The sequence below is a fragment of the Chlorocebus sabaeus genome, chromosome 27 (genome assembly GCF_047675955.1).
Source record: "Chlorocebus sabaeus isolate Y175 chromosome 27, mChlSab1.0.hap1, whole genome shotgun sequence".
Classification (NCBI taxonomy): Eukaryota; Metazoa; Chordata; class Mammalia; order Primates; family Cercopithecidae; genus Chlorocebus; species Chlorocebus sabaeus.
This window is the reverse complement of record NC_132930.1, coordinates 26,115,835-26,134,645: the sequence shown is the minus strand read 5'-3', so window position 1 is coordinate 26,134,645 and position 18,811 is coordinate 26,115,835. Positions and strand designations below refer to the sequence as shown.

Sequence of the window (18,811 nt, the reverse complement as noted above, 5' to 3'; positions counted from 1 at the left end):
TGGATCACCTGAGGTCAGGATTTCAAGACCAGCCTAGCCAACGTGGTGAAACCCTGTCTCTACTAAAAAATACAAAAATTAGCCAGGCATAGTGGCACATGCCAGTAGTCCCAGCTACAGTGGAGGCTGAGGCGTGAGAATCCCTTGAATCCGCATGGTAGAGGTTGCAGTGAGCTGAGATCGTGCCACTGAACTCCAGCCTGGGCAACAGAGAGAGACTCTGTCAAAGAAAGAAAGAAAGAAAAAGAAAGAAAGAGAAAGAGACAGAGAGAGAGAGAGAGGAGGAACGAAGGAAGGAAGGAAGGAAGGAAGGAAGGAAGGAAGGAAGGAAGGAAGGAAGGAAGGAAGGAGCGAGAGAGAAAGAAAGAAAGAGAGAAGGAAGAGAAGGAAGGCAGGAAAGACAAAGAAAGAAAGAAAAGAAAAGACAAGACAAGAAAAGAGAGAAAAGAGAAAAAAGAAAAGAAAAGAAAGACATTCATCCCCATTGGCTGGATGTAATCAAGCCCTGATCTCCACTCACTTATTTGAGAATATTACTCAGTAACTCCATCCAATTTTTCAGCCCCCTATTTGCAAAGCTCCCATCTTGTAATAATTGAGTTCTAATTTTCCCAGATTTCTGTTCTCCCAAGACAAAAATTTAGTGATGGATGAGGAAAATCAAAACCTATTTTGTAGGTAGGAAAGCAAAGAAACAAGAGACACTGTGAACAAATGACTGCCTTTGGAAATTTCCCTGAACGGGAGGAATCAGAGAGACGAGGCTGCACTCTGATCATGCCACTTCCTGGGCTGGATGACCTGGCAGGAGTTTCTTAATCTCTTGGGTCTCCCATCTGTAAGATGGAGCTGGCAACACATAGTGATTTGATCTTTAAATAATGAACACAGAATGCCTACCACAGTGCCCAGCATCCAGTGTGCACTCATTAAAGGTGGGATACCTCCCTCAACTGTGCCCACCCCGTGGCTCCTACTCTAACACTCAGTGAACAGAGCTGTGTAGATGCAGTGAAGGCTTCCTTGGACACAGCTGACTCCTTTGCAATCCTGCTCCTTCACTGTTGATTGCTCATTCATTCATTTATCTGACATATATTTATTGGACACCTGGCATCTGCTTGGCACTGTTTTAGACCTGGAGATACAGCAGCAAACAATACAGACAAAACCCTTACCCTTGGAAACTGACATTGAATGGGTGACATTACATTAACTGCATTATATTACAATAGAATATACAATGAATCCATGTGTTAGAGGATAACATGCTGCAGAGAAAAATAAAGCAGGCAAAGGGAACAGAATGTGCTGGAAGAAAGGGCCACAGAAGGGTTCACTGAGAAGGTCACATTTAAGTCAAGACTTGAAAAAGGAGAGAGAAAGCCTTGTAGATATCTTGGAGAAAAAGTCCCAGACAGAGGAAAAGGCAAACAGGCTTCCCTCTCTCCCTCTCCCCATCACATCTCAAAACTTCCATGTGAAAGTACAGCTCAAGGCCACAAGAGCAGGCTGACCACAGGGACTGCAGTGAAGTCAAGAGATGACTCAATTCTTGATTTTCTTTTCCTGGTTCCCCCTCTCCATCCACAGCTCTCCTTCCTTAGCTCAAGGTGTCACATGTGGGTGGACTCTGCCTTTCCTCCACAGAACTCCAGAACATTCCCCAGACATTAGCTCATTGATCCTTTCCCCTGGCAGCAAACATAATCCCTCCCTACCAGATGGAGGGCCAGGCCACTGGGCAGCAGTGACTATCCCTGGGGAGAGGCGGGAGGAGCAGCCCAGCGCTTACTCCGTCTGGGAGCTGGCTGCCAACCGCACATTCAGGTGAATCTCAGCATCCCCATCTGGAGGAAATGCAGCAAAATCCACCTAAACCTTCATTTAGCAGAAGAGAGGCCCAAAGAAATGTCTGTAAGGGCAACAATGAAAATGTAACAAAAGACAAGGGAAAAAAAAATCTCCAACCTCCCTAACCTTCCCTTTTTAAATCAATATTTCCTTAGTCTCTGGTGGGTGGGAAGATCCTGACATTCACTGACCAATGTAACTGCAGTGGCTACATGGTAGCTACTGTATTGGTAGACCAGTACAACTCAATCTATTGGTGGGGAAAGACCAGTTCTCTTTTTCCAATCCACAACAGATCAATACTTTTGTAAAATCTAATAAAAATGAATTACTAGGCAAATAAGAAGACAAGAAGATAAAACCCCAAGTGTGTATCATTAGATTCAACAGACATAAAACCATGCTGTCAAATTGCTATGAAAGTTTCTGAACACTTACTCTCAATTTCTGTATGTATTTTGTCATGAACCAGAAACAATTAGGTTGCAGCCTGGCTCTGGTCCTTGGGCCTCACTTTAAAAAGCATTGAGCTCACATGGTTTTCCCAGGGATGTGGAAACTAGGAAGACACTCGGTATAAAAATCAGTCGATAATTCCAGTGATGACCAGGACAGAGGGCAGGGCTGCTTTAGGAAACAGTTATTTAGAGACCCAGTGATGTGATTATTGAACATTATTTACTCTGCAGCCTGGCTGAAAAGAAATCTACAAAGAGCCAGGTGTTTCTACATTAGCTGCAAAACAATGGTTTATTAAAATCGCAATGCCTCCAAGTGAGTTCACTGTAAATCTACCCCAGCTCTAAACTTGACCCCTGGAGTACGGTGGGGTAGGGGTGGCGCCACTGCTTCAAAGCAGGTGACTATAATTTTCTTTTACATTTAACAGGCTAGATTCCTTGTCAACACACAATCTTTTGTATTCAGTCCCTCCACCTCCTCAACTCCAAAACAATAACTTTGAAAACTAGAAAATGACTATGCTGATAATGGTGCCTAATTCCTTGACATACACCTTAAAGAACAACAACAAAAAAAGAAAGTAGTACATTTCAAAGTGCTCAAAATAGAGGAGAAAAGTTCACACGATTCTTTTGACCAAAAATAACACCCATGACTCACACACATTCACTATAACAATCCATCAAGCTAACACACGGTGCCTGCTTATAATTTATCAGCTATGCAGAGTGCTTTGTCTCCCTGTTACTGAGAAGGACTCTGTGACCATCAGTTTAGAATAACAGCGCTATGTAAAGGAAATGTCAGAGAAAAGTGGCAGCCTGCCTAAGACTGGGTTTCACAGAGAAGGAAAACAAAACCAAGAGATTCTTTTCTCTAAATTTTTGGGTACAGGAGGCAGCATAAATAGCAAAACATAAAGAGGTTTAAAAAGAAGCCTCTTTTAAATATTCAGATCAAGCGAGAGCCAACATTAAAGGTTGACATTTTTGCTCTGATAATAGTGGAATGTTGAATATAGTGGGATACGTGGTAGAATCCATATATTTAAGTCACTCTTTCTAGATAGGAGTTTATTAAAATTGTGATGGGAAAGGGAAGGAAGAGAGATTTGATGAAAACATAGCTGTGAGATTCAAGGCCAAAAGGATATGACAGCTCTCCATTCTGAAATACCTTCCTTTGTCAAGGAACAACTCAATCTCCAATTATAAATGATGCCTGCAGAAACAATTCACCAAAGTCAGCCCCTGGTGTGGGAACTGGGAGGCCCTGGAAATTCTCTCCGGACAGGGATGATGACTACAAATACTGACAGTTGTTGTGAAGGCAAAGACCAGGGAATTGACAGAGCCGTCGAACCTCACCCCAACCTCTTCCCAACGGTTTGCAGGAATCCTTACGGAGGGAGGTTAGCCACATGGGAGAGGGGAGCTATCTTGCAGCCTTTCTTTAAGCCCTTCTGCACCCTGAACTCTAGCTCTTGCCTCTATCACCATTCCAATTCCCCTATAAATGCCGCAAAATATGTCAGAAGGGTTTACACTACAGATGCAACATGTTTTCTAAACTTATAAGAACCAATGGGAGATTTTAAAATACAGACAGTCCCTGATTTAATGAAGCTCTGACAACTTTACAATGGTGCGAAAGAGCTATGCATACAGTAGAAACTGTAGTTTGAGTATCCATATAGCCATTCTGTTTTTCAGTTTCAGTATAGTATGGAATAAATTATACTTTATAAAATAGGTCTTATGTTAGATGATTTTTCCCAACTGTACACTAATGTAAGTGTTCTGAGCATGTTTGAGGTAGGCTAGGCTGAGCTAAGCTATGATGTTCAGTAGGTTGGGTGTATTAAACACATTTTCAACTTCTAATGTTTTCAATTTACAATGGGTTTATCAGAATGTAACTCCCTTGAGCATCCCTTTACAATTAAAACCCTCAGCAAAATCTGCATAGAAGGGATATACCTTAAGGTAATAAAAGCTATCTATGACAAACCTACAGCCAACATTATGCTGAACAGGGAAAAGTTGAAAGCATTTTCCCTGAGAATTGGAACAAGACAAAGACGCTCACTTTCACCACTTCTATTTAACATAGTACTGGAAGTCCTTGCCAGAGCAATCAGACAAGAGAAAGAAATACAGGGCATCCAAATCAGTAAGGAGGAAGTCAAACTGTTGCTGTTTGCCAATGACATGATCATATACCTAGAAAGCCCTGACGACTCCTCCAAAAAGCTCCCAGATCAATACAAAATCAATGTACACAAATCAGTAGCACTGCTATACACCAACAGAGGTCAAGCTGCGAATCAAATCAAGAACTCAATCGTTTTACAAAAGCTGCAAAAAAATAAAGTACTTTGAAATATGCCTAACCAAGGAGATGAAAGACCTCTACAAGGAAAACTACAAAGTACCACTGAAAGAAATCAAAGACAACACAACCAAATAGAAGCACATCCCATGCTTTTAGACAGGTAGAATCAATCTTGTGAAAATGAAGATACTGCCAAAAGCAATCTATAAATTCAACACAATTCCCATCAAGTACCCTCATCATTCTTCACAGAACTAGAAAAGACAATCCTAACATTCATATGGAACCAAAAAAAAAGAGCCCGCATAGCCTAAGCAAAACTAAGCAAAAAGAACAACTCTGGAGGCATCACACTACCTGACTTCAAACTATACCATTAGGCCACAGTCACCAAAACAACATGGTACTTACATAAAAATAGGCACATAGATCAATGGAGAAGAATAGAGAAGCCAGAAATAAAGTCAAATACTTACAGCTAACTGACCTTCGACAAAGCAAACAAAAACATAAGGTAGGGAAAGGACACCCTATTCAACAAATGATGCTGTGATAATTGGAAAGGCACATGCAGAGGAATGAAATCGGATCCTCATCTCTCACCTTATACAAAAATCAACTCAAGATGGATGAAGGACTTAAATCTAAGACCTGAAACCATAAAAATTCTAGAAGATACCATCAGAGAAACCCTTCTAGACACTGGCTTAGGCGAAGACATCATGACCAGGAATACAAAAGCATATGTGACAAAAACAAAGATAAATAGATGGGACTTAATTAAACCAAAAAGCTTCTGCATAGCAAAAGAAATTATCAGCAGAGTAAACAGACAACCCACAGAGTGGGAGAAAAATCTGTGCAAACTATGCATCTGACAAAGGACTAATATCCAGAATCTACAAGGAACTCAAACAAATCTGCAAGAAAAAAACAAATATTCCCATCAAAGAGTGAGCTAAGGACATGAATAGACAATTCTCAAAAGAAGATATACAAATGGCCAACAAACATATGAAAAAATGCTCAACATCACTAATTATCAGGAAAATGCAAATCAAAATCACAATGCAATAATAACTTAAATCAAAAAATAATAGATGTTGGCATGGATGTGGTAAAAAGGGAACACTTTTACACTGCTAGTGGGAATGTAAACTAGTACAACCACTATGGAAAAACAGTACGGAGATTCCTTAAAGGTCTAAAAGTACATCTAACATTTGATCCAGCAATCCCACTACTGGGTATCTACTTAGAGGAAAAGAAAGTCATTATATGAAAAACACACTTGCACATGCATGTTTGTAGCAGCACAATTCACAATTGCAAAAATATGGAACTAACCCAAATGCCCATCAATCAACGAGCAAATAAAGAAAATGTGGTGTATACACACACACACACACACACACACACACACTCACACCCACAAACTAGAGAGGGAAAACTCTCTAAGCCAGAGGCATCCTCAAAGTTATCACAGACAGAAGTTCTACAGATGCTTCTCTCCGTGGTCAGTTGCTTTGTTGTTTTTATGTTTTTATGAATACTACTCAGCCATAAAAAGGAACAAAATAATGGCAATTTCAGCAATCTGGATGGAGTTGGAGACCATTATTCTAAGTGAAGTAACTCAGGAATGAAAAACCAAGTATTTTAAGTTCTCATTGATACGTGGGAGTTAAGCTATGAGGAAACAAAGGCATACGAATGATACAATGGACTCTGGGGACTCGAAGGGAAGGGCAGGATAGGGGAGAAGAATAAAAGACTCCATATTGAGTACAGTGCACACTGCTCAGGTGATGGGTGCACCAAACTCTCAGAAATCACCACTGAAGAACTTACTCACGTAACCAAACACAACTTGTTCCCCTCAAACTACTGAAATTAAAAAAAAAAAAAAAGTAACCCCCTTGTAAGCTGAGGAGCATCTGTGTAATCATGGATCATATTTGGCAATGACCATGATGTTAAGGGAACCTATTTTCAATGATCAAATATTTGACAGTGGTCAAATTTGACAGCCCTAAATCTTTCAGATTTGGGAGAAAAGCTTCCATTCTATACCATTTCTCTCCCTGCTATCAGAAATGAGAAGATGGACATGAAGGGAATCACGATACACCACCCTGAATGATGCCACTTTGGCATAAGTCTTTTGAGCTAAAGGCAACTGAGAATCATCAAATGCAGGAAGAGTTCTCTACACTCCCTTTTCTGCCTAAAAGCAGGCATACATTTCCCTGTGAGAAGGTGTTCCCCACTCCGGTACCAGGAAGAAAAGAGAGACTCCTATCACCAGAGACAGTCAGCACCAAGATGAATCTTGATAGATAATAGTGTTTTGTGATGCTAATTGTCTCAAAATGAAGTCACTGATGACAAGTGACAGTGAAACTGTTGACCCCTCAAGGTGATAAACATACGTATAATGGACTGAGGTGACAATACCTGCTGCGGCTAGGCACCTTGAGACCTGACGAGTAACTGAAGTCACGTGGCAGCTGAGATAATGAGTGTGCACACTCTGTGGAGGGCCATAAAAACAGCAAAGTGACTGACCATGGAGAAGCATCTGTAGAACTTCTGTCTGTGATAACTCTGAGGCTACCTCTGGACACCAGGAGTGGCCACCAGAAGTTCTGCCCAAAAAGAGCAGTAACCCCCTGCTGGTCAGCATTTTTAGAAAATTCCAGCCCTCTCTAGTTTGTCTGTGGATGTGTGGTTCTCCCCAGCTACTCGCTGTGGTTTGTCCCCCTCTCTCATCACTGCCTATGCACTGAATACACTTACGTGACTGCTAGCGTGTGAAAGCCTCACAACAAATCGTGAGTTTGAAAACATTTAGTTGGTCACTGATTCATCATGAAACCTCTTGGCCCCTGCTGAAGTTAACACAACTAGGCTGATTCAAACCTGATACAATATTCTTCATAAACAAATCTTACTAAAATAACCCTTATCTTCCATTAATTTCTCCCATATATTTCCTGGTTGCTTTCCCACCATTCGTCATCACTCAAAGCCCAAATCCCCTTTCCTTTGTTAAAACGGCACATAAGCCCTGGAGTCTAACTGCTTCCTGAGTTTTATTTTTTTCTGTGAATTTCCATTGCACGTAAAATGTTAATAAAATTGTATGCTGTTTTTCTCCTGTTAATTTGTCTTCTGTCATTTAAGTTTGCAGGCCCCAGTCACTGAACCTAAGAGGAGAAAGGAAAACCTTTATTTCTCCCACAGACAAAACAAAAAACAAAGTGATAAAAGTTTAAGAGAGGCTGGGGGCAGTGGCTCAGGCCTGTAATCCCAGCACTTTGGGAGACTGAGGCGGGAGGATCGCCTGAGGTCAGGAGTTCGAGACCAGCCTGACCAAAAGGGCAAAATCCCATCTCTATTAAAAATACAAAAATTAGCCAGGCGTGGTAATACGCACCTGTAGTCCCAGCTACTCAGGAGGCTGAGGCAGGAGAATTGCTTGAACCCAGAGGTGGAGGTTGCCTGAGCCAAGATCACACCACTGCACTCCAGCCTGGGTGACACAGTGAGACTTCATCTCAAAAAACAAAACAAAACAAAAACAAAAACAAAAACCTTAAGAAAACACTTTTAACCTTGTGTTATTCCAGACACTGGAAATAGGAATCAAAGGGGTAGGTCACATGTTTTTACCTGGTCCTTAAATATTTCAGATCAGTAGCCAGGAGAGGAAAAGACCAATATTCCAGGAACAGTACAGCAAGTTGAAACTGCCTTTGCAAAATTATGACAGTAAGAGAAATATGACATGGCTTCTAACCTCACAGGCTGGCTGTCTTCACTTATTCTCCGGTGTAGAAAGTAGAAAAGTTCCTCTTCAAAGCTCGTCTTGGTTTAAAAATAAAATAGTAGACACTAGGAATAATAGTTCCTTACTCTAAAGCCTCCTATCAACTAATAGTTCTTACACTTTAGCCCAGGCATGTCTGGACAGGCCCAGGCTAGTCTTAGCTCATAGCTTATGCCCATCCTTATTTGGAAATGTTATTGCTTCCTTACACCTTTCACAAGCAACTTCTTCTCCTTCTTTGTTCTTCCCTGCACTTACCTATTTAAGAAAGTTTTAGGCTATTAGCAAATCAGGTATCAGTTTAAGATTGTGAGGTTCAACTCCAGCCAATGGATGCAGGACACAGCAGTAAGGATGACCTAAATCGTAAGGGATAAATATGTCTGCTTTTTCTTTGTTCAGGTGTGCTCTCGCCATTGTTCCATCTGCAATTGAGCACCCTTTCTGCAAAAAGTAAAGATTGCCTTGCTGAGAGATCTTTTGTCTCCATGCTAACTTTTCTTCATGGGGCCGATTATCTATTTCTAACAATTTTGGTATTTCTAACACCTGGCATGGGTCAGGCTAACTTTGTGAGAAATTTAGTTTATAGCTTAAATAATAGCCCTTCTCAAAAACTAAACTGCTCTTGTAAAACTAATGAAAAGCCAGCAAGTTAGAAGGCCTGAATTCTACTGAAAGGTAGGTATCATTAAACAATCACCAGCCATTATTCCAGAGATCACAACATTTGCAGTTTCCCTAATTATTCCTGCTAATAGTGCCACTATTGTAGAACCTAAGATTGGCCTTTTGAGATGTCTTTTTAGGTTTTTGCATTTCTGACAACTGGATAACCTTACTGGGACTAGCCAACTGGTCCGTGACCCTCACCCAGGAACCAACTCGGCCCAAGAAGACAGCTTCAACTCCCTGTGATTTCATCTCAGATCTGACAGCACTCCCTATTCCCTGGCCCCCTACCTGCCAAATTATCCTTGAAAACCCCTAGTCTTCGAATTTTCAAGGAGACTGATTTGAGTGATTAAAAAAAAAAAAAAAACTCCAGTCTCCCATTCAGCTGGCCCTGCTTGAATTAAACTCTTTCTCTATTGCAATCTCCTTGTCTTGATAAATTGGCTCTATCTAGGCAGTGGGCAAAATGAACCTATCGGGTAGTGACAAAGTCATCCTAAATTCTTCAGAATTTATTAAATACAGTTGATCCTTGAACAACACAGGCTTGAACCACACAGATCCATTTATATGTGAATTTTTTTCAACCCAATGCAGATCAAAAATATAGTATTCACAGGATGTAAAACCCATGGATATGGAGGGCCAACTTCTTATATTCACAGGTTCTGCAGGGCTGACTGGGGAACTTGAGTATGTGAGAATTTTGGTATACACGGGGGTCCTGGAACCAATCCCCTTTGTATACTGAGGAATGACTGTACATTTAACCTAGCCATGGAAAAGTTATTCTATACGATAACATAAAAATGAGGTATTCCAGAAAGTCTGGTAACATACCTCTCAATCTGAAAGACATATATCAGAACTGGAACTCAAAAATGAGAGGAAAATAAGAGAGAGAGACAGACAAGCAAGCCCTTGACCTAGGCACTTTCTCAAGAAAAGTAAGGAAAAAGAGAATGAGAAAAAGAGACCAGATTTTTACATGGTATTAAAAAGTTTGATACTCTAGGACCCTCATCCATCCCTTCAATATGGGAAAGTACTAGATTAAGCAAGAATACATTAAAAAAAAAAGTCTGATGACACATCAAGCATTCTTGAGAGGTGTGATTGATGGCAAACTTAATTGCAATTTCTATTCTGCTGCTTTGGTCTGATGGTGACTCCTGTGTTAATAGTAATAGAGTGAAACTTGCTTTGCTTAGCAAGGGCCCCCGTTCACCGCAACTGCCAAGTGATGACCTTTGCTACAGCGACAGCTGTCTTATTTACAAAAAGAACGACCAGCCGAGAGCTTATTCGTACATATTTTTTGGCTATGCAAGGAGACCTTAGCAGCCTACTGCCACCTCGTAATCTCAAAACACACACTTGTGAATGAATGCATTTCCAGGCCCCACAGGCAAACGCTTTTGAATAGGCTTGGGAGGTTGCTATTTAAATAAATGTTTGCTTTAATCTTGGCCATTATGATTCCGCATCTGCCACTTAGTGGCTCCATTAATAGCTCCCAAGTTCTTTAGACTCACTGAGCCTAAATTTCCTCATCTATAAATTGGGGGGGGGGGGGGTGTGCTTCCACCTTCCTTACAAAATGGTTTCAAGGATTGAAAGGGCTTATGGCAAGGTGCATTAGTCCTCACAATAAAGTTGCTGTTGTTATGATTTGGGAGTGCTCCTAAGGACAGGACCTGGGATTTCTTCCTAGTTTCTCTGGTGTAATGAAAAAGTCATACCATTCAAAGTGATATAAAAAGAAACATCTCAAAGCACTTGAGATCTCTGAAGGAAGTTTTAGGTTCTGAGCAACAAACCAGGACGTATATACAAAGTCACTGTGATTTGCAGTCACAGGAGACTAAAATAAGCTTGACCAAGGAGACTTTTCTATGGAAATGAAAGGCTCCTTCCCATCCCACAAAGGACCACTCTATGCTCTGATTTTTCCAGGGTTGTCATCTTGGCACATGTCACTGTCTAAATAAGCCATCACGTTTTAGAGGCGAGAAAGCAACAGCTCCCTCCTGGACCAAGAGAGATACCTTTCGTAGTATGTCTGTTTGAAATCAAAAAAGGAAAAGACAAAGATCTTAAAGATGTGTTTGACCGTTTATTCAAGGAGTTTTCGCGGGGAAAATGTACCTCTGTAACCCCGAAGAATCCCATCTTATAAGAAAATTAACCCAAGATAATTTAAATTCCCCTTTGTCTGCTTTGCAGGAACTGCTTGTTTAGCAAAAGGAAAATATTTAAAGGGTCGTTGGAGATCTTTTGGTGATCTCTCACTGCAGTGCAAAGGGGCACTCTGTGTACACTTCTGCCTGAAGTCACAAGAAGAAATTTTCATTTCAATATCCCACGAGAAGCTATTAGTGCAATCACTGTTGTCTCAATTTCTCCACAGCTTCTTTAACGGATGATTTGCCATTGGAAATTGGTTGTTTTAAAAAGGATTCTGAGTTCCAAAAGAAAGCCTCAACAACTATATTTCTAGAACTACAAATGTAAAAGTTCTCATCTATCCTTTAATGTGAAGACCCAAAAAGCAAAAAACAAATATATATATACACACACACATATACACACACACACACACACACACACATACACGTATATATTGGTTGCTACGGGAAAGAAGCCTGGCTTAGCAGGTAAAAATTCCTAGCTCAATTTCTGGTTCTCTACCACTCCTAGGCAGAAGGCTTTGAACAAGACACTTAATCTTTAGACTTCCAAAATGGGCTGGACTGAATGTTGACTACGGTTTTCCCCAGCTCAAATAGTCTAAGAATCGAATATAGAAGAAAAAGCCTGAACTAGAGCACCAAACTACAAGCTGGAGGGGTCTGGATTCTAGGCCTTCTCCATTAACCTGCTATGTGCCCCTGGATAAGTCACAGGAAAAATTTAAAATATCCAATACTCATTGAGCACTCTCCAACTAACAGGCAATGCGCAGCACAAACACTGCCACATCAATTCCTCATAAGAGCTTTACAAACACATCTCAATATCATGTCCATTATGAACAGGAGGAAACTGAGTCTTTGAAAGGTGACATAGTTTGCCCAGTCAGCAAGTGGAAAGGTTAAACTTGAATCCATGCAATTAAATGCCAGAATCTAAACTCTTTTTATTTATTGCTAACTGTGATGCTGCCGTGTGCCTTTACGAAAGACACACATCCCAGTGTGACCTCAGAAGAACGCTGGGAGACTGCATGCAGGCATGCATATATGCATGGTCTCTGAAAAATACGAAGTGTTTCAAAGACTAAGAATGTGATATTGTTTTCTATCTCATCTCCGCTTCTGAGGAGGAAGCAGAAAAGGAGATGAGAGCTGACGAGACGCGTGGGCTCCTGGGCCCTGCTGTGGCTATTCCTGGGGCCCAGTGGCACTTCTGTCTCCCACGGGGAATGCTCAACCAACTCTTCCCATAATCTATGAGCCAGAACCTGTCTTTGGAGCAAGCTACTTTGAGTGGCAACTGCAACCAAAAGGGTCCCAACAAGGCCAGTGTGTCCTGTTGACAGCCAAGAGCTGTGCTGGACAGAATCAACCTGCTAACATACAATTGTTTAAAAAAGAGATGACGAGGAGGAGCAGCAGGTGAGAAACACTGATGGATGCTGACCTCGTGCCAGGCACTGTGTTGAGGCCTCTACTTGCACTGTCTCATTTGATCCTGACAGCCATACTATGCATTGGGTACCATATTTATCCCCATTTTATGGATGAGAAAGTTGAGACTCAAGACACTCAAAGGAGCCTTCCCAAAGTCTCACAATTAGTTTAGTGGACATCATTGCTAACTTCTAACAGCACTTCCAACCCAAGTGATGAATCAAAGCTGATGAGTGTATAGCAGCCCCCTGGTGTGTGTTACTAGACCAGGAATGGGAGTAAGTCCTACACTGGCCCAGCCAGACTGCAGAGTAGGACTTACTTTCCATGGCTGCATTTTCTGCTTCTCCTGAGGGGAACCAGACACAGAAGGAAGCTGATACTAAATGTAAGAGGAAGCTGACGAGCTAAAATCGGCAAAATGGTAGAGTTGTCAGGTAAAATACAGAATATCCAGCTAAATTTGAATTTTAGATAAACAATGAATAATAATTTAATATAAGCCTATCCCCAAAATCACATGGAACACATTTTTGTACTTAAAAAGAGTACAATTTTCTACATTCCTATCTGAAATTCAAATGTACTGGGTGCCCTGTATTTTTACTTGCTAAATTTGGCACAGTGGAGAGAATGAGTACATGACAACTTCATGAAGCCATAAACCATCAAGTACTTAAAGCCCACACTACCTCTGAACTTCTGGCTATGTAGAGTAATGAATTCGTTTATTGTTCAAGCAGTTTAGAATTTCTGTCACTTGCACCCTGAAGCATCCTATCTCATGCAGCAGTCACTGGTTCCAACCCAGGCAGGAAGGCGGTAGAGCCCAAGCTCCCACCACCACACTCAGTCCTAAAGGGACAGAAACTTAATGCCATATGAAAAGCTACAAAGCCAACGTTTAGGATGTTGAACTTATATTTTTAGAGCTATAAGAATGCAGCTTAACAGACTTACTGGGATTCATCAGATTCTCTTCAGTTGATATAAATTTTTTATTATAAAGTTATGGAATGTGAATTCCCCTAAAACTATAAAACTCCTTCATGAATACTAACAAACTCTAAAATAGCAGCAAAGGTGCTGCTTATAACCACCGAAACCTCAAAACCCAAAACACCTGGCAATTCAGGATTAAGAACTCCAATTTTTAAACATAAAAGATAAATTTCTACATTTTGTTTAGAAAAAAAAGTCAATGAGCATCACAGAAAAATGTGACTTTAGATCAAACCTGGAGCATTATAAAATAATCCGTAAGATAGAGAGGGAGTGTATAAGTAAGCACACTGAATGAATGAATGAACGAACGAATGAATGGGTAACCATAGGACTGAGCTGATCTCTGAGGATAAATGTGTGTGTGTTGGGCATACTGTTCACCAGCATAAAAAAGTCTCAAGGTAATGACTCCACAGAATCAAGGAATATACATGTGGTGCTGGTACACCATCACTGAGCAGAAGCAGGATGCAGGGTTAGTCGTGATAGCTGGGAAGAGAGCAAATCATTCCTGGGTTGCTATCTGCATCCACCCATTTCAAAGTCCTGCTCAGGCACAGAGGCTTCCCTATAATGGGAAACACACAGCATTAACATCACCATGATCTGGACTCCCTTCAAGTCCATAAAAAGTCATCATTTAGGGCATGTCAGTACAGAACAACTATAAAGTTAAGGAAAGTTCTAACAAAAGTATATATGAAAATAGCTTGCTCTCTCATTCTCTCTCTCTCTTTCTCATAAATACATGTATAAAGAAGAGTGACTCAGTGGTTCCAACCCAGGCAGAAAGCCTGCAAAGTCCAAGCTCCCACCACCACACTCTCAATCCTAAAGGGATAGAAACTTAATGCAATTTGAAATGCTACAAAGCCAATGTGTAGGTCATTGAACTTGCGTTTTTAGAGTTGTAAGAATGCAGCTTAACAGACTACTGGAATTCATCAGATTCTCCTTAGTCAATGTAAATGTTTTAATTATAAAGCCACAGAACATATCTATCTATAAGAGAGAGAGACCAAGTTAATTTATAAATTTAACAAACCCCTATCAAAATACCAGTAGGATTTGTGTGGGAAGGATCAGAGGAGAACTTGATAAAATGTTTCTAGGTTTTATCTGAGAAAAGTAACAAATAAGAAACCTTTGAAAAGGAAGAGCAAAGTGAAGAAGGTTAGCCCAAAAAGATATTCGAAGTATTATAAAGCAAAACAATAAGAATAATGTGGTAGAACCACAGGACTTTTCAGGGAGATCAAAGAAACAGAACATAGAGTTAAGAAGCAGATCCACATATATATAAGGATTTGATGATAAAAATGTGCATCTAAAACCATTGGTTTGGTCAATAAACAGTGTTGGCCACGGTGCAGGAGAAAAGAAAGTAAAGGCATGTGAATTTTAATGGAAGATGGCCTTTAAGAGTGTGAAGTGGCAGAACCTAAACAGAACAGTATGCACCCACAGAATGGCACGCACCCACCAAATATTATATATCTACCAAATGGTATACACCCGCTAAACATTATGTGCCCACAGAATGGCATTTACCCACCAAATGGTATCACCCACTGAATGTTATGCACCCACAGAACGGTATGCAACTACCAAATGGTATGCACCCACAGAAGAGCATGTACCCACTGAATGACATGCACCCACTGAATGGTATGCACCTACTGGACCATATGCATCTACTGAACAGTATAGATCCACAGAACAGTATGCATCCACAGAATGGTATGCACCCACTGAACGGTATGCACCTGCAGAATGGTATGCACCCACTGAACAGTACGCATCCAACAAATGGTATGTACCCACAAAACAGCACGCACCCACCAAATGGTATGTACCCACAGAACAGCAGGAACCCACAGAATGGTATGCACCCACAGAATGGTATGTACCCACAGAATGGTATGCACCCACACAACAGTATGCACTCACCAAATGGTATGTACCCATAGAAGAGTATATAGCCACAGAATGATATGCACCTACCAAGTGGTATGTGTCCACCGAATGGTATGCACCCACTGAACAGTAGGCACCCACCAAATGGTAATCACCCACAGAACAGCATGCACCCACCAAATGGTCTGCACCCACAGAACAGCTTGCACCCACAGAATGGGATGTACCCACCGAATGGTATGTGCCCATTGAACAGTATGCATCCACAGAACGGTCTGTACCCACAGAATAGTATGCACCCACAGAACACTATGCACCCACCAAATGGTATGCACCTATAGAAGAGTATATAGCCACAGAATGATATGCACCTACCAAGTTGTATGTGTCCACTGAATGGTATGCACCCACTGAACAGTATATATCCACTGAACAGTATGTATCCACTGAACAGTATATACCCACTGAACAGTATGCACCCACCAAATGCTATGCACCCATAGAAGAGTATACAGCCACACAAAGATATGCACCTACCAAGTGGTACGTGTCCACTGAATGGTATGCACCCACTGAACAGTATGTATCCACTGAACAGTATGCACCCACCAAATGGTATATGCCCACAGCTTGTACCCACTGAACAGTAGGTAGCTCAAGTCCTGTAACCATGTGCCCTCAACTCTATTTCCCATCAGGATTCCCAACAAGAAGGGGAATGCAGTCAACTGGTGTACCTCCCCCATTCAGACTTCACTGGGTTTCCTTCACTCCACTCCCAATTTCTCTTTGCAGTTGGAATCTCTACCCACTCCTCCCAATAACAGAAAGAATTCCAGGAAATTAAAGGAAGTCCTTTACATTATGACATTCCCTGATCCTCCCAATTGCTGCAAGTTATCAGTAAAACAATCTGAGATCAGAAATAAGTCTTACCTGTTTCCTTTTTTCAGGAGGAAGTGATGGATCTCCATCCTACAAAGAAACACATGCTACATTTTACTCTGTAAAAAAATATAGATGGACTTAGAAACAAGAAGTTGAACTAAATTATGAACCTAAATGTAGATTCTCCCCACCCTCCCCACCCTGCAGCCAGTAATGTGCTGAAGCAAGCTCAAATATACTTTAAAAAAAAAACTACAAACTGAACCAGAGTTATTTTGGAAAAACCTCTAGAGAATCAATCCCATTAGGACCAAATCTATATATTTTCTAAAATTATTTGAATAAAAAAACTAGATTTGTCAAAATTATTTTTGATCAGAGCCTAAACTGAAATAATATTTCATTTGGTTTGAGTTCCTCTTTTAAATAGTTAGAGCCAAAGAACAGTGATGGGGACACACATACACACATAGAGAGAGAGGAAAAGAGAGAGAAAGAGAGAGAGAGAGTTTTCTCTATGGGCAGAACAATCAATGTTGGGAGGGACAGTGTTTGCTCAAAGTTAAGAAGACATTGAGAACTTCTAGTCCTATTAGATTTTTTTTTTTTTTTTTTTTTTTTTTGGCCTTAAAAGGATTCAGGCCGGGCGTGGTGGCTCACACCTGTAATCTCAGCACTTTGGGAGGCCAAGGTGGGCAGATCACCTGAGGTCAGGAGTTCGAGACCAGCTGGGCTAACATGCTGAAACATGTCTCTACTAAAAAATAAATACAAAAATTAGCCAGACATGGTGGCAGGTGCCTGTAATCCCAGCTACTAGGGAGGTTGAGGCAGGAGAATTGCTTGAACCCAGGAGGCAGAGGTTGCAGCGAGCAGAGATTACACCACTGCACTCTAGCCTGGGCAACAGAGTAAGACTCTGTCTCCGAAAAAAAAAAAAAAGGATTCAATTCCTCTCCCTTTTGTGCCATATCAGGGAATACGAATATTTCAGGTGAATAAGCAAATGCTCCTTAAATGAGCACTCTAATATCTAATGCTGTCCACATGTAAGTCAACATGATTTTAACCTGAGGAATCTATTCTATTCTATTTCTACTCCAGGGCTGTTTAATAATGCCAGCACAGATAGTTAAATGTCAGTAATAGTGCCCCACTTAAAAAAGAGATTGCCTCAAAAGCAGCAAGAATGAAAACTAGTATTATGTAGCTGGCATTCTCCATTTCAGTATCATTTGCATCTTAAAAGTTTTGCCATATAAAAACCTAGAGAAAATAAAAAAGCCCAAGATACGAGAAAAGTTACAAAAAGTATGGCTATGTCCATACTGTGTATTACCATGCAACTGTTTAAAAGACTGAGTTAAAGGCCAGGCGCAGTAGCTCACGCCTGTAATCCCAGCACTTTGGGAGGGCGAGGGGGGCAGATCACGAGGTCAGGAGATCCAGACCATCCTGGCTAACACGGTGAAACCCCATCTCTACTAAAAATACAAAAAATTAGCCGAGCATGGTGGCAGGCGCCTGCAGTCCCAGCTACTCGGGAGGCTGAGACAAGAGAACAGCATGAACCCGGGAGGTGGAGCTTGCAGTGAGCGGACATCGCACCACTCCACTCCAGCCTGGGTGACAGAGCGAGATTCCGTCTCAAAAAAAAAAAGACTGAGTTAAATCTGTATGCCTAGAAATCTGGATGATTCAAATCTGGATGAGTTAGATCTGTAGGCCTAGAAAGATGTCCAAAATAAAGTGCTGAGGGAAAACAGCATGTTTTATTATTTTTAAAAATAAATTTGGAATTTATTTTATTTCTCCATGAATTTTTTTTTTTTTTTTTTTTGAGAACAGTTCTCACTATGTTGCTCAGCTTGGCCTCAAACTCCTGGGCTCAAGCAATCCTCTCATCTCAGCCTCTCAAAGTAGTTGGGATTACAGGTGTGTCACTGCATCTGGCCTAATATAACTCTCTGGAAGGATGGCAATGCTCTCTATATACACTGTCCAATACAGTAGCCATCAGTCACCTGAGCCCATGAAATGTGACACTGAGACTGAGGAATGGAGTCTCTTATTTTATTTAATTCTAATTAATTTAAAACGAAGTAGCCACCTGTAGCTAGTGGCCTCTGTATTACTGTAGACTTATGAATCCTCTTTTTGAAGAACTCTATATAATAAAATTAACAAGTAAACGGCCACACATACAGTAGTC

At 40.9% G+C, this 18,811-nt stretch overlaps 1 protein-coding gene across 7 annotated transcripts in view; it reads right to left on the bottom strand.

The window, feature by feature from the left end:
• CCDC149 (coiled-coil domain containing 149) overlaps positions 1-18,811 on the bottom strand; it is a 108,296-nt gene that overhangs the window by 52,141 nt on the left and 37,344 nt on the right. For all 7 annotated transcript variants that reach the window (XM_008017737.3, XM_008017738.3, XM_038008645.2 and 4 more), the window contains one exon: positions 16,648-16,686. In XM_008017737.3, coding sequence (XP_008015928.3) covers positions 16,648-16,686 — 39 coding nt within the window. The remainder of the gene's footprint in view (positions 1-16,647; positions 16,687-18,811) is intronic.